This window comes from Rhopalosiphum padi, chromosome 3 (genome assembly GCF_020882245.1).
Source record: "Rhopalosiphum padi isolate XX-2018 chromosome 3, ASM2088224v1, whole genome shotgun sequence".
NCBI lineage: Eukaryota > Metazoa > Arthropoda > Insecta > Hemiptera > Aphididae > Rhopalosiphum > Rhopalosiphum padi.
The window spans coordinates 39,161,007-39,182,290 of record NC_083599.1 but is presented as its reverse complement, the minus strand read 5'-3'; the positions used below and the strand labels follow the sequence as shown (position 1 = coordinate 39,182,290).

The 21,284-nt window shown below is 27.0% G+C and overlaps 2 protein-coding genes across 2 annotated transcripts in view; both read left to right on the top strand.

The window, feature by feature from the left end:
• Nucleotides 1-4,569: 4,569 nt before the first annotated feature.
• On the top strand, nucleotides 4,570-17,434 carry LOC132925068 (protein pellino). The gene is made up of 10 exons (XM_060989493.1): nucleotides 4,570-5,357; nucleotides 10,099-10,176; nucleotides 10,285-10,414; nucleotides 10,828-10,929; nucleotides 12,360-12,581; nucleotides 12,656-12,844; nucleotides 12,919-13,017; nucleotides 13,477-13,722; nucleotides 13,787-13,908; nucleotides 14,304-17,434. The coding sequence occupies exons 1-10, from the start codon at nucleotides 5,347-5,349 to the stop codon at nucleotides 14,416-14,418; spliced, it is 1,314 nt and encodes a 437-aa protein (XP_060845476.1). The 5' UTR covers nucleotides 4,570-5,346; the 3' UTR covers nucleotides 14,419-17,434.
• Nucleotides 17,435-21,032: 3,598 nt separating this feature from the next.
• LOC132927093 (uncharacterized) overlaps nucleotides 21,033-21,284 on the top strand; it is a 33,251-nt gene continuing 32,999 nt past the window's right edge. Inside the window, exon 1 of the mRNA XM_060991549.1 lies at nucleotides 21,033-21,140. The gene's annotated coding sequence lies outside the window, so the exon portion shown is untranslated. The remainder of the gene's footprint in view (nucleotides 21,141-21,284) is intronic.

Sequence of the window (21,284 nt, the reverse complement as noted above, 5' to 3'; positions counted from 1 at the left end):
CATTAAATTGTTTATATATTTTATCAACTTTACGTTTATGTAGTATATTATATATTAATTCAACACAGCCACACGGAAAATTACTAATAAGATAATAAGTTATCCAAATTGCATTATCTACATATAATTATTAATTTTTATTGTCATATTGAATAACCATATACATATTCTAATCTAATAAAAAGTTTTTTCATCATATTTTCGTATAACACTAATAGTTACCAATATGATGATGATGTAATATTTGTATACCTACGATAGACAACTAAAAAAGTCATTTTGTGTAAAATAGTTTGAACAGGTGTAGCTATGTGAATGATTTATTAACTAACATGATTTAAAGATGTACATTGTTGATATGATTATTATGATTTGAATTCTGATACGTATATACAGGGCCATTTTTAAACATCGTATACTAGGACAACATATTTCAGCTCCTCCCAATAAAAAAATGTATTTCTTAAAATGTAAGGTATAAATAGCTATTTGTGTGATAAACAATGTTAGTCCAAAGAAAGTTGATTCTACTAACTATTAACCAATTCTATCCACACAAATATAATATATTGGTTAATTAAAAATGTATTATGTTCATAGAAAAGAGATTATGTTTATGTATGTTTTTGTAAAATTTATTACAACGTGTTAACTAGTGGTAAAGTTAATAAATTTATAATTTATATTTTAATTTTTATGTATATAAGTAAATAATAAAAATACAAATTATTAATTATATAGGTGACAGGTGTATATTCTGATATTCATATAATGGCGTATAATACTATATATTACTATTTACTATATGCTTTTGATAATATGACGTATTTATACATTTTGATGGCGTGGGCTTTTCATGGTTGTTTAGTGTTCCAAACAATATTTTTCGAAGCAAAAAAAAGAATTCAAAGATTTATATGTAACATTTTAAAGCTTTTCAAAAATGCTAACTTTATTAATATGAAATTTAAATTGACTATAATGAACAAATTTTTAATTTTTTTAGAAAGTTTTGAGTAAATTGTAAAAATAGCTTTGTTTAATGGAGGACGGAGGTATATAAGATATAACTATTATTTTTTTTTAAATTTCATTATATGTATTATATTTTTTCATAAATTTAGAAATTAATATAATAGAGTGTTGTTATAAATTCGATCCCAAAACTTTGAAGTACCTACTACCTACTTATAAAATATTATTGGTCACGCCAGCTACGGACTTAGGAATTTATGACACCCTCACTTATTGGCAACCTATAGAATATATAGATTTAATAATAATGGTTTTAATAATGGTTTTAATAATAGTTATTTAAATATGTAATATTGTCCAATTCTGAACTTCAAATATTTATAAAAAAAAAGTTCATATATATTTTTTGGATTTTCTAGTTCCAATTTACTACTTATGAGCAATATTGTTTTAAAATTTCGAATCTTATAGCTATAACAATTGAAGATTTTATAAATGTTTTCTATAAAATACTCGTACTTTGTAAATTTTCTTATTTTGACGAATTTTGTAAAAATTTAAATTTAAAATAGGTATATTTAAATAAAAAAAAAAACTTATATGCAATATCACAGAAAAATTTCAAGTATTATGACCAAGCAAATAACTTTTTATTAATATTTATAGAAATAAATTGAATATAAACAATGCCTATAATATCTCAAAATGAATCAAAATTGTAGGTACCATATAAAGAAAATGATAATATAAATACAATTTGGTAAAAATTTCAAGTTTCTGCAGGCCCGGAAGTTCATGTATTTGTACAAGTTCGTACAGAATGGAACAAACAATTCTAGATTAGCTATAAATTTAAGTTATATTTATACAAAATTCTATTTTGTATAGTTTGAGTATTTTTATTTATACAAATATTCTTAAATTTTTTCTCTGAAGAGAATTAGTGTCAGATATTATGTAATTATCGAAATAAATTACTTCTAAATTCAATAGATAAAATATAAAATTTATTTGAAGTTTTGTTTGACGGCGCGGCACCGATCAAATAAGTCTTTGATTATGAATTTTAATGTTAAAAAAAAATAATAATTTAAAAACTTTTATTATTATCTATTTTTCTATTTACATTTTTAAATTATAATAAATTTATACTTTTAATTACAATCAGTCAACGAAATAAATATAAAAATTGTAGTATAAAAGGTCTTTTTAGTTATATTTATAATTATAAATTTAAAAAAAAAACAATTTAAGGGCATACGTATTTTAGTGTTTTTAAGCGTATAAGTACATGTGTAATCCGGTAGTTTTTTGTATATAAGCTTTCGGGCAGTAACTCATTACAAAACATGTATTAAGTATTACTGTTTTGTTTTCAACTTTTTTTATTGATCAGATCGAATGGAATTATTTTTGAAATTAAAAATTTAACACGTATAACATTTTAGTATCATATTTATGTAAAATATTTGAGTGATGGTAATAATAATTATTGCCGGCAGGTGATAAACTGATCAGTAGCTAGAATTTTAGTTAGCAGATGGAAATAAGATAATGGTATAATACCTAGGTAGTAGGTATATTAAATATAGTTAAAATTATAAAATATTCGTTTTGTTATTTGAGTCGCAATATTCGACCATATAATGTTTATATTTTTAACATAACTAGAGTGGCTTAAATTTTTTTTAAAAGCGGATAGGCCTGCCACTCCAGCATACACACTAATGTGGCCATGTGGCATGTGGGTATAAAATACTGAACGGTTAATAATCGCCACATTGTAGAACGATTTTATCTATATCGGGGTACCTGCAAACATTATACGACGGTTGTAATTGCATTATGCATTATTATTACGACATATCATATCATATCTGTATTGAACAGCTTTTATTACGTATTTACGTATATAAAATATAATTTATAATAATAGGTACACCCTTAAGCACAAAACCATGACTAGTATAAGTACCGTATCTATTATATTATAGTCGTAGGCAGATGCGCAGATGACTTATAGATTTAATAAACACTATAGTCACTACTCACTAGATATTGCAGGAGCAAGTATGCACTCATACGATTTTTTTAAAGATTTAATTAATAAATACCTAGCATTTAAAATAAGAAAATAAAATAATCATCGGCCCTACTTAATATATTTCATATTATTGCCTAATAAATAATAATTACAAATAAATGTCTAAATAATGAAAATAATTGTTATGTTTATTGATAAGGAAATAGTCATTGATCGATGATCGATACTTGATTTGTTAATCAATTGGCACGGGTGTGGTGTGCGGGCGCATCCAAAGCTTATTAGTAAAGAAATAAGACCCAAAAATTAAAAACTCCAAAAAAATTTGCAAACGTGCAAATATATAATATATATTCGGCATAAAATTATATAATTGGATTTGTCGCAACATGTGACAAATTTGTATGCATATAGTTGGTCTTTTTTTACGAATACGCAAGACAAATGTATGCAAATACTAGTGGTCCTCTGCCCTAAACGTAAAAAGCTTCTTATAACGAGTGCATATAATGACAATTATATGATTATCCGTAAAATCATAATAATAATAATATATCTGCGGTACCTACTTACCTACGACCTACTCACAAGTATGCCCGGGGATATAGATTACTATATAGTGTGCAGAGTGATGTAACACAGTAATAGTAGCAATACGGAATAATAATTTATAAATAAAAAGATAAATAATAAGACGATAAAGACACAATCGCAAGCGGGACAAGTGCATATCCGTTGCGTAGGCACACCGCATACAGCGTCGAATCGAATCGAATAATAATAATAATAATAATAATAATATATGACGTGTTTTTTTTGCTCGGTGCGTTCACGAGTCGACCGATAGAATAATATTATTATGTCGCTGTAGTGTAAATAATAATAACGGCGACGTAAACGCACACAAAGCACGCCGCGGCGGGAGCGATACGCCACACGCACACGTTTCGGGTTGGTGTCGTATGTCGCACATCTTCTCCGCCCGCCCGCCCGCCCGCCCGTCGCGGCCACCGCACCACACCCGCCGACCGGACGCGACGAGCAGCAGCTGCGACGTCGCGACGACGACGACGACGGTCGCTTTTGTAGTGCGTTTAACCCACCGCCTCCGCCTCCGCCGCCGCTGCCACCGTGGCGCACATCTTTCAACCTTTGTGCAATGGTAAACAATATAATAATATAATAGCGGACCGGACGAGGACAAAATGCCCATAGTCCCGTCTCCCGCTGCCGCCGAAACAAATAGGTAGTAATAAAAATGACGGCGGAAAAAAACAAAAAAACAAAGAGAAGGCGAGACGCGGTGCTCAGACCTAAACTGCTAAAGAAAGACGCACTACGCACGTTCTTGCCGTATTACTATTATTATTACTATGTGTATTATTACAGTATATAATATACAGCGGCGGCGGCGGCGGCGTTCGCCACTACCCGTCCCGGGCAATCGCTAATGCCCTCCTCCTACCCGCGCCCACCGCTCCGTCGACGGACACGCAACCGCACACTGCCACCACCGCGTCTGCCCTAAAGTGTGTGTACGCCGTACAAGTGTACAACTGTACACCGTAAGCGGACAGTCCGCGCGTTAACAATCCGTGACGTCTCCTATCATAGACATTCATTATTATTATTATTATTATTATTATTATTTATAATATTATTCGTACGTATTATTATTATTATTATTATTATCATCATCTCCGTAATATATATATATATTTATAATAAAATATGTATAATAAACGCAATAATAATAATAATAATAATAACAATAATTCGTACGACGTTGTAATAGGTATATAAATAATAATAATAATAAATAATAATAATAATAATATCATTACATCAGTCAATCGGCACGGTCGCCGTCGGTCGTGCGGGTCGAGCGGATCGTCGCCCGACAGGTCAAAACTTAACTGTACGCGTTCACTGCAGCTGCGGCATCAGCTTCGAGCAGTGGTACGTCGGCGTACGCGTTCCGATCTGTTGAGACGTGTTCGCGAGTTGTGTGTTTTTTTATTTATTCGTCGTGTGTCAGTGTCAGTCGTCGGTGCGTTATTTTTTTTTTACTCAGCAGTTGCGCTCGCGTCGTGTCGCCGCAGTGTCAAAGTCCGCCCGCTCCTTTGTCGTCCCTTCCTGTCCGCCGCGCGCAACCGCTCTCGACCGGAGCTCGACATGACCAGACCCGCGTAAGTTAGTCGACTGTTCGACGACTACCGTGTGCGCCGTGTGCTAGTGTCTTAGATAGTTAGAGGTACCTACGCCTACGGTTTTTGGATTTTCGTTTGTGTTTTACCACTGATGTTGGCTGGACGACGTCGTACAACATGGTTAAAAGGTACGTACTGCTGCACTGGTGTATGAGGTATGCGGTTCGTCTCGAAGAATTGGTTTTTGGTTTTTCGAGGAATGAGTAGAGGTAGGTTATTTTTTTCTTATTTGAGTCATGCAATTTTTTTTATGTAAATCACCATCAACAACACTGTGACCGTGTTACTGTAATAATAGGTATCAATGTGTTTAAATATCAATCGCTGACCTTGTAGTGTTTCTATACAGTTTTTGTATTCATATAGAGTTACGAGTTGCATTTGATTTCCATTTCATATTCATTATATTTTAGGTATAAGTAGATACTGAATCACAACGACATACAATTTCAACGATACTCGTTGCCTCTTAAATGTTTTCGATACATCTGATATATATAGCCATCAACCATATTTTGTAGACCAGTTTTTTTGTAGATGATTTGTCTTTATTTTAGACATTTCTTTCATTTATTGATTAATAATAATTATATTTTGTCGTTTAACTTAGTATAAATTTCAGCCACCTATATTATCAGATTAAACTAAGACTTTTTTATCAATATAATCAACACATATATCAACTAAAACAATTTATCTAGCTGTCACTATTTATTAGTTTATGTATACATCTATCAAAACTTCTGTTATTAATACTGTTAGCCATTTCATAATACACTTGAGGACTTTCTTTATAAAAGCTTAAGATGATAATTGAATAAAACAACTCACGTCTAGGTCAACCATTGTAGGCCAGTTGATATTGCTATCCAAAGTGTCACTTTTAAACTAATCACATTATATAATTGTACCTGTAAGTAATATCATTCATTATGATATGTATATAATATAATAATACAGAAAATGTATTATTTAAACTCCAAACCTATCTAATTTAGTGTTAAAAAATAATGATTACCTGCCTAGGTTTATTTTTAAGGCCAATATGGTTAAAATATTATGTAATAAATTATGAATTTAGGATAATATTTAAAAGAGTTGTAATTTTTAATAAATATTGTGATCCTTAAGAGGACACCAAACCTGTAGTCTCTGTCTTACAAACATATAACATAATCAATTCATATGCAGCAGAATTAATTTTTTGTTATCTATTTAATATTGTAGTACCTAAATCAATTTATTAATAATTATTATTTAATTATATCAAACCAAAAAGCAAGAATATTATCTAGGGCATCTTGTTGGTTTTTATTGATATTTAAATAATTATAAAATAAATTATGTTAAATATTAAAATTTTAATGATAATTAACTTGCTATAAAATGTAAACATCAATAACAGCCTATTAGATACTATTCTTGTGTTATGTTTGATAATACAACAATTTATTATAATATTAAAGCTAACATTAATTTGGTTTTTCTCATATGTAGGTAAATGCATATTTAATCTAAAACTTGGGTGTGCTACAATTATTTACTCCAAGAAAATCTCATAAGCTTATCACTGTATTAATTAATTTGAAAAAAAAATGACAAATGTTTTATAACATTGATATTTGAGCTTCTAAGTTTGATATATGATCAATATTAACGTGAAGTCATTTTATTAGTATTATTACTTATTAGTTATTATGTGTAGTATATCAACTATGGATTCATCACATTTAAATATCTATCATGTAATTGATGCATTACAATAAATTTAAATATAAAATGCAATGCTATAAAGTAGCAAAGTTTTATTAGAATATTATTTATTTATAAAAATATTTACAAACAACTTGGCCACTTGGGATAGGTAAGTATATTTTAGGTAAAATAATACATTTGAAGTATACCCCCTTGGCCCTTGGTAAAACTGAGAACCAAGTGAAAAAATGATAACCTTATGCCAACAGGTATTTGAAAAATATACAAATTTGGTGAATAATTTAGAGAAATATATTAATGAAGTCTTTTGTTTTAAGAAATAAATCCATTGTCACTTAAATGAGTAATACCTGTAGGTATATTGATTTTGGATTCGGTATTTTAGGCTCCATATTTGTTTTACCACTATAAAATATAAATTTATGGTTATTTAAATATTTATATTTTTAAGGTGGTTCTATAAAACACTAGCAATATCGATTTTTTTTCATTTGTAATAATTAAGTAAAATATATTCAAGATTTTTCATGTGACATTAAATATGGGGCCGTTATCTGGTTATCATATAATGCCACTGATATTTGTCAAGTTGAACTGTTTTATGAATTTCGATGGTTTTCACCTAAATATTCCTCACACCCAAATCATGATAATAAGTCTATTAGCCAAGCTCTAAAATTTAATTCCTCTTCAGTTAGGGCAATAAATTTAGTTTCAATTTCATTTGTGGTCTATTTGAGGGTTGAGTCGATGCACCTAGGCTTCTTGTATTATTTTGTTTTTGTATTCCTAATAATACTAGGCTTCATGTTTTTTTTACCCCCTTATCATTGAATCTAACTTCTCCAAGAATGTTCCACTTTTGAAAAATGATGATATGTAATGTAAACTTATTTTAATAATAGTATTAAGGCTCACTTTTTATTTCTCTTATCCTTACAACAAATTGTAACATGTTTTATTTTTATTATCATTCAAGTTTACTAAGTTTAGTCTTAAGTTAAACAATTGTTTTTTTTATTATTATATTGTATTTAAATTATTGTGTATATAGTAAAACCTCAATAAGACAGAACTTATGAATTATGAAATTATGAGCCTTAATTAATGGTTGAGGTAGGCAGAAAGGGTGCATTATGGGTAACGTGACCATACATCTCTCTATGGCAGTGTTTCTCAACCGGTGTTCCGCAGCACATAAGTTTGCCACGAGTCATGACCATGGTACACACGTATAGTATTATTAGGTGTTAAAAATGGAAATTTCCCAGTACTTAAGAGAACGCTATACCTGCATGTGTTGTATCTGTCTTACTAATGTAGATCATACCAAATTTGCGTTCAGCAGAACACATTTTGTGATGTTAGCTTTAATATTAGAGTAAATTTACCTATTATCAAATTTAAAGGTAAGAATATTATCTAATAAGTCACAACTAAAAACATTATATTGGTTGGTATACCATAACTGTATACTGAAATAAATTTTATACTGTAACCCTCATAGGCAATAGACTATAATTTAATTTGTTATAACATTTGTTTGTGTTTTTAATTTGCGTTTTTATACCTATAAAAAATTAATGTTTTTTTTTCTAATAAAAACACTGTTTTACTATATTTATAGTGTTGTCATTTTAGACAAAAAATATTATGGTTTTCCTTTTAAAATTTACAAGTGTTCAGCTTTGAGTAAAAAATGTATGGTCATATTTATTATGGGGCCCCTAATCAAAAATTAGGAAGTTAAGATAGTTATGATTGATACACAATAAAAACTTTGATAGTCTTGTAAATATGAGTTCTTTTTAATGTTTTTATACACTAATTATAAATTATTTAGCCATATAACGCAAATAGTAAATGAATATAAAGTGTTTACTTTATGTTTCTATGGGAATTAATAACAACAATATGTGATAACTGATAATATTATTATTTTTTTTTTGAACCATGATTATTAGTTAAATCACAGATATATAAAACATATAAAACAATTTATAATAGTTTATATATTATTTCTATATAATATGCTCAATCCACGTGTGTCTCACTGTTATGTTCTATTGTTAGGCACTTAATATACTATTAGACAGTAGTACACAAATGGACACAGATTAGTATATTATCTATACAAAATACTTACTTTTTAATTATCTATTTCAGTTTTGTTAATTTTTAATTTTACACGATGGATGATAAAACAAATATATGAGTGGATATCAAAAAAGATAAATGTATTATTAATTAAATAATTAATTTATAATGAGTTATATATGTATATGAGTATGAACATTAGTATGAATGGTTCATGTTGATGTCTTGGTGGGGACTTTTTACTATTTGCTTCAGGTTAGAGCCCATTATTCTATAAATTTATGCTTTTCTATAAGTACTTACATCTATGCAATTACTATATAATAATTAATAAGTAAAAAATATTGAGTTAAAATAGTCCAATTAAATGGATAATGAGGCAGTTATCTAATAAAATATATCATTAAGCTTAACTCAAAGTTTTAGCAGTGTTTAATACAGTGATTTACAGCTTAAGAATTTAGGGTTTTTTAATTACAATATAGTAGTGATTTACACTTTGAAAATGTTGGAAAATTTAAGAATAGTTAATCTACCATGTCCAATACACATATACTACCTCTAATAATTAACAAAAAATTATTGGTTTTTTTTTGTTACTACAATGATTTGTCACTATTAGATCAGGTGTACATTTTATTGAAGTATCAAGTGAAGATAAATTGTTTAATGAATAATAATTGTACATATATTTGTTTATAACATAATATTTAATTGTTGTTGTTATATTTACATTTTTAGTTTATATTTTTTGGTATTATAAACTATTTTATGTACATGCATATCATACTTACATAATTTACTTATATACCTCTAGCTAGTACCTTCCTATTATAGATGAAATTCTGAATTACATTTTTTGTAACTACACAAATTCATTCAGGAATTTTAACAAAACATCAGGATTAAGATTCAAATTAAAGACTGTCTTGTAAAATATGGGGTTGTAACAGGATCCCTTTCTATCAATAATGCTAAATAAAATTTTTTTTATGAAAAAAATGTTTATAGTTTATATTTAAATGGTTAATTTTTTTTTTTATTGGGTTATTTCAGATCTGATGCAACTGAAGCCAAAAAAAATGGCACGAAACATGAAAATGCTATAAAATATGGTGAACTGATTATACTGGGGTAAATAATATATGTATTTAGTTTTGTCTTAGTACTTATGTATGACATTTTCAGTACTGATACTTCAGCAATTTTTTTTTTATGAATAAGTTAATCATTTTGTTTTAGGTATAATGGCCAATTGACAGCTGGTGACAAACGGAGGCGACGCAGCAAATTTGTGTTATGGAAACGTGATATTGCCAACGGTATAAAAAGATCAAATCATTATGTTGTTCCATGCCCTCAAAATTCACATGTATGTACTTCACTATATTTATATAAAATAATTATGTACCTACCAAAGTATTTTAACAAATCTCAAAAAAATTACATAAACATATAAAATTAAACTATATACTATTATGCTATTATTTAAATATGTTATTATCTCTATATAGCTGAGTGTTGAGCTTTTAGAATCTTTATATTATTATTTTAACAACCACCTAGCTTGTACTTTGCTAATAAGAACAAGTATACAATTCATTATTTCACAAAGTTGGTCGTTGGATATTCACTATCCACTTCAAGAAATATATTCATGTTTTAAAATTGGTTTTAAATAAAAAAATGTTAATATTTTTTTTCTTATTGTAATATTTTCAGCCTTACTAATGACTTTATTGCGTACTTTTAGTTAAATATAATGTATTTTATTACTTTTTTTAGGCTGTTCTAGATAAAAATCAGCATTCAATTTCCTACACTTTATCAAGAACGGAAGCAGTAATAGTGGAATATGTTAATGATGATCAAACAGATATGTTCCAAGTAATTAATGATCAACTTACCTATATGAATTATGATTCAATAATATTAAAGCAAATTAAATATTAATTGTTCAATATACCTAATTTATAAAAAAAATATAATTTAAAATTAGTAAAAATAGTTATTCAAAATTTAAAATTATAATAAATAGGGTGCTGATTTTAATGTTATATAAAATATCTAAAAATGCTCTTTAAAAAATGCAATTTTTACTTAAAAGATAAATGTCATTAAAAAAGTCCAAATTGTTAAAAAATCTAAAAATTTCCTCTTCTTTTTCAAAGAAATTTTAAAATATCTAACATGTATTTTTAGAAAAATATCTATTAAAATAAACATGTTAAATATATTTACATATATTATGAATTTATATTTATACATTTTTAAATAATATTATTCAGTTATTTATAAATATGAGTATACAATATAATATTATACATTAAGTAATATCTACAATCATTGATAATGCGTATAAAATATATAATATAATATTTGTAGTTAATAGCTAATCATTTCAACATTTTCTTTTGATCTATAAAAATTCTAGAAGAAAAAGTAATTATAGTAAATAATAAAATATCTATAAATATGATAAAAATAACAAAAATACATTAATGAACATTAAGGGGATTCTATCCCGTGATTTTTTGCCTTTGTCTAACATATATGCGTGATATAGTATTTTAATTTTTAGACATGTTTTTTGCCAAACATACCAAATGATCTATGAAGTGATAAGAATTCTGAAAACAGATTTGAATTTGTCGTCAAGTCTATTTGGAATCAACTTTCTCATAGCTTTGATATTTTCCTCCAAATTCCTAAAAAAAATATGTTAAAAAAAGAGTAGTTAAAAATTGCCATATTTCAATTTTTGGAGAAGTTAAAATCAAAAAGTAAAAAATCTGGGAAAGTCAATAGTAGACTCGACAACAAATTCAAATATGTTTTTAGAATTCTTATTTTTTTATTGGATCAATTGGTATGATTTGCAAAGGATCATTCTAAAATCCTATGTTGCGCGTGCATTAGACAAAAAACAGAAAATCACGGTATGGAATCTCCTTAATGAAGAAAATATGGAAATGTATTTTGAAAGTATTGTTTTAAAGTTTAAAAAAAGCATTTAGAATTGAATTCTGATTAATTTTTGTTTTGTCATGTTTACGATGAGTGACAATTAACACAAACATTGTTATTACTTATATTCAACAATTCAATATAAAGTTAAATTTAATGTCAATAAATATATTATATATATTATTTATATATATATATACATTTCAGTTTAGTTTTAAAACTAAATCGACGTTTGATAATAATTAATTTATACATTCATAATTTATTTATTTAATAATTAGATACCCCTAGTGGTATTGGTTACATAGGTTAACATAATATTTTGTATTGTATAACACTATTATTTGTAGGTTGGGAGATCCTCGGACTCGCCAATTGACTTTGTCGTTATGGATACAAATGCAGAAAAAAATGCAGCTGCTATCAATAATTTACCTATTGATAATAAAAAAGCAGCTGCAGCAAGTACTATATCAAGATTTGCGTGTCGCATAATTTGCGACAGGAACAATACAAACATAGCTCGATTATATGCTGCAGGATTTGATTCTTCTAGAAATATATTTTTAGGGGTAATAAAACATTAACTATTTGTTTTCAGTATGAAGATATTGTATTTTGGATTGTTGGTTGATTTATAATTTAGGAAAAAGCAACTAAATGGAAAGACGGTGAAGAAATTGATGCACTTACTACAAACGGAGTGTTGGTTATGCATCCAAGTGGAAAGTTCCATAAGGGAAATACCGAACCTGGCATTTGGCTGGAGGTATCGGTGTGTGGAAAGTTATTTTCTTTGCGTGGGTCTCGATCAGCCCAACTCAAAGGTGATATGGTATGTGACATAATTGTACTTAATGTTATATGATTCCTATTATTATCAAATATGTATACATATATTTTTTTCAGGTTGAAGATTCTAATAATATTTTAACTGATGGAACATTAATCGATTTGTGTGGTGCAACCCTGCTATGGAGATCAGCAGAGGGGCTCAGCTTATCTCCTGTAATTATAAATTAATGATAATGTTGTTTTTGTTTCTATAACACAACATTTAATTTTTTTTTATTTATCCCTCAAGTAAAGTATTCTATTAAATAAAAAATGTCCTTTAAATATTTTTTTTATTAAAATTAAAAAATAAATAATTCATAATTTAAGTATTAAAATGAAATTTCAGATTTAAAAAAGATATTTGACTTTTAGACTCTAGAATATACATCTTTAAAAATAATTATTTCAATGATTGAAAAATTTATTAAATGTAAAATACTTTTTTTTAACCAAGCTTTCCCTAAATCTTTTTTTTTATTTTTATGAATTTATACAATTTGTTCTACTGTTGTATATTTGTTTAATTATGCTATATTTTTTTTTGTGTGATTCTGTTTTAAAAAAGTCTTATTTTTAAAATAATTTATAATTGTTTCTAAAATTAGGGTGTTAAATTATTTTATATTTTAGAGTAGAGAATATTTAAAAAAGCTGATTGAAAGGACAAATCGTGAACGGCCTACGTGTCCTGTTGGTCTATACACATTAGTGTTTCCTCATCATTCGGAAGACCATGCTGCTGCGGTAGCTTCTTCGGAAGTTGCAGATATAAAGCAACAGCCATATGCATACTTACAATGTGGTCATGTTCAGGGTCGTCATGCGTGGGGATTGAATAAAGACTCCAATAGTAGAACATGCCCAATGTGTTTAAAAGTAATTTGAAAATTTAAGAGTGTTTATCAAAGTTTTAAAATTTAATTAAATATTTAATTTATAGGTTGGTGGAATTGCCAAGTTGAGTATGGGTATAGAGGCTTCATTTTATGTACAGGATAAGGAAAAACCAGATTTATATGCCTTTAATCCATGTGGTCATGTGGCTACAGAAAAAACCGTTAAGTAAGATTTAATAATTTTTTTTTACACTTAATAAGAAATTGTGGTAATATTTTATTTAGTTGAAAATAGAAAAATAGCATTATTTTTTTTTTTATATAATATATTTATATTTTTCCACTTATAATTCTTAATCCATAAATACTTCCAAATTAACCATACTTGGATCATAGTAAAAATAAGCAGTTTCTACGATTCAAATCTAAATAACATTTCTAAATTTCTTTATGATAAGATAATTGAGTACAAGGAATACAGCAGTCAGTACTAATGGGGCACGTTTGTATATTTTATGTCATATACTAAGAGCAGTTAAAATAAATATTTACTTTTAACTATTATACTGTTAAATAAAAATAAGAAATATTAAATTTAAAAAAACTTTTTTATTTTTTTAGATTTTGGTCAAATGTTGGGATACCCTATGGGACAAATGGTTTTGAGGCATTTTGCCCATTTTGTGCAAAACTTCTTGAAGGGTATCCAGGTTATGTGAAGTTAATTTTTAATTAATTTAAGTAAAATTTTTTCACATTATAAAAATAAGTAGATTCCTTTTTATAGTTAATACTTATTTATCCTAAACCTTATAAAGTGTAATGGTATAAAAGGTAGTGTGATAATATTAACTTTTTTTTTTGTTATCAATTTGTGAGTTTTATTTTTGTCCTTGATTTTAAGACAATTTTTTTATTTGTATTTTAAACTGGATAACTAGGTTATTATATTTTATAGGGTTAAAACGTATGTTATTGAACTATTTTTTACTTTTGCTTTTAGTTAAATATTTTTTAATTTTTTATATTATTTTATCACTTCTGCCTATATCACCGGTAATCTCTAATCAATATAATTTTATTTTTATGAGGCAGTTTAAAATTAGCGACAATCTCTAAAAAAACTGTCTTTAATCAACAAATCTCAGTATTAGTTATAAAATTATTATTGAATATCTTTTATGATGTTTATATTTTTGAAGATCTTAACAATACTACTTTTTGAAGATCTTATTTGCTATAATTAAATTTAAGTAGAAAGTATTGTATTAGGGTTGCCATGAATAATTTATTTCTATATATCTACTCAGTCACATACATTTTTTATAACTATAAGTCATGAGTACTTTTAAGTTATTTTTAATAATATATTTTAATCACATTATCACAACATGAATAAATTAATGATTTCTGGGAGTTTTTTGTTTTAAATAACTTAAACATGAGCACTTCACTGCTAAGTAGAGGGGTGTGTCTGAAAAAACTCAAATATTTTTAAATATTAAAATATAATAGTTTTATTTTTTATGAGATTTTAGTTTCTGAAATAATTGATGAATATTTTGCTTTTACACTGTTATATTTTATGTTATTTAATTATGTTCACTAACATAATGATCATGTTTAAAATGTTTAAAACTTTTTGATAAAAGTTGAAATTAGGATAAATGGCAATCCTTATATCTATACTTGATGTTTAGTTTTGATTATATTTTATGTGGAATATCATAAGGTTTTTTTTTATTATTATTAAATTTATTTTTATTACATAGGTAAGGTTTTAATCAACTTAGTAAATAATAAATAGTTTTCATAAATGTATTGATTCAATTATTGCGATATATTTGTAAGAAGTGGTGCAACTAAAATATTATATATTCATTTTTAAATATGTATTTTCTTTCCGTATTGATAAAACAATGTGTTTTAAAGTACAATTTTACTATAGTATTCATACAAAATGTATATATAATATATTTAATTGCACAGTTAATATATTTTAATTATTTGGTGTGTAAGCTGGTGTGATATTTCAAGACTGCAAATTGCTAATAATAATTTAAATCAATAATGGTAATATTATTAATATCTATAGGCTTTTAAAATAGTTTGAGAATGTTAATCTTATAGATATTAATAATGAATGCTTTTAGTATATTTTCTCTACGATTGATTCGTATTTTATTTTCATTATTTTATTATTATTTTTTTTTTTTAGCATTTGCAGTCGTTCTTTCAAATTGTATATATATTTTTTTTTTTTTTGTGTGTGTAAGGAAATAATAGGCATTATATTGATAAATTATTTTCAAAAACACATTTTAATTATATTATTATAATTAGTTTTATTATTAATATTATCATTATTATAGAGATTATTATTATGATATATATTTACACAAATCTTTTTTTTTTTGTGCGATAAAGAAATTCTAAATTTTTGTCAGATGATAAAAATTATATTTTGACCATATATAACAGATAAATATTTATATTTCCAGTGCTTGGAAAGTTACTTTAAAAACAAATTTGTTTCTATTCCTATAATTTATTGCTTAGAAAGAACATTTTTCTGTTCATATTCAACACTTAGTGAACAAGTTAATTTAATTGCCCCATAAAAATAATATTTCTTAAAAAAAAAATAATCAATAACTTTAATACATCAAAAAATCAAAAATAACTTTACAAATTATTAACTTTATAATATTAAATACATAGATTAATTTTATTGTTAATATTATAGATTTATTTCTTTTCTATTCTTGGTAACTATTTTTAAAACTGAAAATTTGTGTAGATTTTTAATTCTTATTTTGTGTCAAAAATAAGTTAAATTATTATTATAACTTTAAATTTCTAAATGATTATTTTTAATCATAAGATCTACCATACTCATAGTTACTAGGAATAATTACTATATTTTTATATTAATATAAAATCATGGAACACATACTTATATTTTAATATAAATTTGATCCAGTCCAGTTTATTCATAGTTGTTGTTAATAATAATTACAATATTTTAATATGTAAAAAATAAACATCATAGATATTATACAGTGGTATACTGTTTATACTATGTAACTATTGATTCAATAAAAATTTAAAAAAAAATTATTTACTTTACTTTTATTTTCTTAATAATAAAATTCTGTTTTTGGAATTTTTTGCCAAACTCGTAATTTTCAAGCACTGGATATTTTATTGTTTAAATGTAGTATGCAAAGAAACCACAAATAAAATTTAATTGTTTAAACATTTTTAGTGTAAAATAATAGAAACGTAATAAAAACTTACATATAATTACTATGTAATATGTACTATTATATTATACTAAAATATTTATGTTTTATACAGTAATGATGTATAAATAATAAATTCGTAGTATATTTTAATTTAAACTATCGAATTTATTTATTTATTTTAATTGAAATTTAGTAAAAATATTTATTATTTTGATGATATGAAATAGAATGATTACATATTCTGATAATTGAACATAAAAATTAATTGTCTTATAATTGATAAATGATAATTATTGTACTTAGCTAAATGCTAATCTAGCTTATTGTAAATGTATTTTAAAATATTTTATGGTATATAGTTATTTTTGTGATTATGTTTTAAAAAGTAATGTTATCATTGCAATTATTACTGAATACTGGTACCTGTCTCATTCAACCTGTGTTGTGTTTTAACTAATAAAATATTTATTTTCAGCTACTGAACTGTAGTCCAATCATTATAAATTTATTATAATTTTTTTGTACTCCTTAATTCATTTTCTTTTCTTTTTAAAGAACAGAAATATTCATGGTATGTTAGTTAAGTTTCGAATATGTCTTATCTCAACTTTGTTAATTTAACGTAGCTAACTTGTGACCAATAGCTACACAAATAATTCTAGTTTATGATAAATATAAATAATATTGTATCATTTTTGTAATTGGGATAGTGACAATAGTGAATATCAATAGGTAATTCAATATTTTCTTTATTTTAACAATTTTATCAACTATAATTGACTTTCAGTCGTATTCAAATGAATGCATAATGTATGGGTGGATAGAGGTATTTAATAGTTGAAATGTAATTTGTAACACCATACAATTTTTAATTGATATCTTTACAGTTATAACAATGTGTTAGTATATCATTTCATTTTTATTAACTAAAATCTTAAAATCATTTTTTATACAAAATCAAAATAAAAGGAATTAAATAAAAATCCTAACCTAAATCATTTTTCTATTGTAACTGAAACTCATAAAGATCATTTAGATTACAATTTCTAGTAATATCTCATAGACAAGACAATTAGACAATGTTAATAATTAATAATATAGAAGTATTCAGTATATTTGGTACAAAATTGGAGGTACTATAGATACCTACCTTAAAAAACACTATGTATTTGTTATTCATATATTAGGAGTTTATCCAAATAATTGGTTCTCAGATTTTATTTAAATTCTTTTCCGTTAAGGCATTTATTCAAATTTAATAAATAATTAAGTTGTGTTAAAAACCATTAACAGCTTTGTATACAAATACAACGTTAGTTAACAAAACCCGACGGTTTTTTTTTTTTATTCGTGTTTTATAAACTAAAACCATTGTTTTTGTCCGCCTATTGCCTAAGTCTAATAGTTAAATATTTTTTTCCTAAACATTATTTCTACTTCCACTGCACTGCGGTCGTGCTATCATGTCTACAATTTAAAGTTAACATATTTTACGTAGGTACCTAATTTAATATTTCCTTTTTAAAACGAGCCTTATCTAATTGCTCATGTAATACCGAACGGCGAACGCTGTTGGAACGCGACGAACGACAACACCACGGCGTTGTACGCATTCCACGACGCGGAGACGTCGTCGTTCAACCATCACCTGATATTACGTCGCGATTGTTTGAACGCACGATATTTCGTTGCGTACAATTTAGAAGCATACACATATCGTACGTCAATTTGTCGCATTCACTTACGAAACAAATAATTTTTGGTACGCTATTTTTTTGACATTGAAAGTGTTTGTTAAATTAAAATACATAAACCTAGGTCTTAAAAATCTAAAGTACATGTACCTACCTATACGGCTTTATGCTTACCTATAATAGGTACATTGAAGGAAGTTAAACCAACGTACGAATCGTATGATCAAGACTAAATTAACGTAATTTTATGACGAAAAATATACGAGTATACATACCCTATTCATTATACATGTCGAAAATGTAAAATAAATCTATTTAGTCAAACACTTTTTTCAGACAATTCATACATTTTCAGATAATTGCAGGTTTCCTTGAACTTAGCATCTTTGATGAAAATTCCAGTGTTCCTACATGTAGTTTTTTTAAGACTAACAAAACAGTTTTTTATATTTCAATTGAAATAAACAATAGTGGTTTTTAGAATTTTATTTCAACGTTTTTTCAAAATATGTTGTTGGGGGTGGTAATATTTTTTTATTTTCGGTATTAGATATCATTATGTGCTCTCTAATAATATCGCAAATAAGATCCTACCTCATTCGCGACACGTATAAATAAGTTGCAAGGGCTACTAATAATGGTTTTAGGTCACTATTTGTACGGTCGAGCATTAAAAGTTCGAAACGCGGACACTGTACCGTCGGGTAAAATTTAAGATAGCATGACGTGGGCATTTTGTACAATTATACACAATATACATAAAGTATACCTATATATAATAATATGAATAAGTCTGAAGTCATTAATTTTACTTTTTATAAATACCTAATTAGGCACCTCATGGTTGTGTGTGGAGGGGAAAATGTTTTTATATTTTACCTATAACCCCCCTCCCAATACAATAAATGTATTTGTCATAAGCATCTTCTTTCAGTGCAATAAATGTCTGTACGTATGTGACACGGCCACACGGGCCACACGGAAACATATAATTACAAATAAATGTAGTTAACGTTAACGGCGGTTACCATTTTTTGCCATGGGGGGGGGGGGGCGACTGCCACTTTTTTCTATTTAATTATACTTCATAAGTCAAATTTTTCATGTATCATCTAGGTATCCATAGATAATTATGTAAAATTAATTAACCACTTGATACCCGCAGTAGATAAAGAGTGTATATTACGTATACTCGTTCAAACTTTTGGATCAGGAGCGGTACTGCGGTAGGTAAATTTGCAACAAGCCATCCCTCAGTTTCTGGTTAACATAATAAAAAATGCATATATTTACATATATTTACATAATTACATTACGTTATCACATATGGTAACAAAATGTTGTAATTATTTGTATTATTTTTATACATAATTGCCATTTATGTACCTACTTTTTAAGTCAGTTTGATACAGGCAGATGTCAATATGGCAATGAACACGTCATGCTTTAACTACCCATCAAATCACTTTTCAACTGTATTTTTTATTTATTAATTGTCGGGAGTATATTTTCTCCTAAAAATTCTCCGTACTTATCTGGTGAAAAAGTATTGATGATCGCAAGCCGCAAGAAACAATCGGTAGAAAATAATAATGAACGTGACGACATTAAATAATATATACCTAATGGCTAATAAACAATATCTTATTCAAAATTCCAAAGTAGATGATAAGTCGAGATTTGATCATATTATTTGATAAGCGTATTTATATATACTAACTAGGTTAGTAGTAAGTCAGTGTAAAATTTCACAATTGGCGATAGCTGATAACTATTTTACCACTGTAACTAGGCTTTGATAAGTTGAATTTTAACACATGTTTAACTATTCGTCATTCGACAAGGCCATCATAAGAGTAAAGTACCAAAGTGTCTAGCTGATGTCCGGACCCCTATCGAAATTCAACAAGAACAACAATTTTAGCAGTTAACACTAAATAATAATATTAGATATTGATCGAGAATACTTTTATATTTTCAATAAATATTTAAAAAAATATATATACCTATCGCAACCCCTTCCCCCGCAGGAAATTCGTTTTCAGTTACGGCCTTGTTATGGGTACAAGATTTGTGTTCGGACATCAAAATTAAATCTGACGTCGGGTTAACATTATAATACAGCAATGCAATTTTAATATAATATAATAAATAATATACTATTAATAATGCATTAATGCAGGCATTATATTTTAATCGCAACATCGCGTATATATTCCGAAACCGCATACCTACATATATTTATACGCGCTTGCCAAACGTCGATGGTGATTTTAAACGGATATCGCACACAATAATAATAATAATATATCGTGTTTCGTTTCGCGTTCGTGTGTTTGGGTTGTCTTGACGACACGCAGCTCTGACCGTTTCGACAAAACGCTCGCAAAGACATTAGACTACAGCCAGCAAGCACAAGCCGCAGTCGGTCATGTGCCATCGGTAAGCAAACGTCTTGCCGTTTGCACGCAACATAACATACAGACCAATCAGCTGATGTTGGTCATTCGTCGGAGGTACGTAATATTTCAATTAGCACCGTATTTAGATTTTCGGTATAGATACTTATTATATTTGTTTGCCATTTAAGAGGATTGCACCTGCAGTTTATGGGGAGGGTGGATATAGATATTTTGTAGATTTGTTTGTTGCGGGGGGAA

Excerpts from the sequence above, each read along its gene's own strand:
- LOC132925068 (XM_060989493.1), top strand. Across the intron at positions 12,582-12,655 it reads CTAGAAATATATTTTTAGGG|GAAAAAGCAACTAAATGGAA; the intron begins GTAATAAAACAT and ends TTTATAATTTAG. Across the intron at positions 12,845-12,918 it reads CCCAACTCAAAGGTGATATG|GTTGAAGATTCTAATAATAT; the intron begins GTATGTGACATA and ends TATTTTTTTCAG.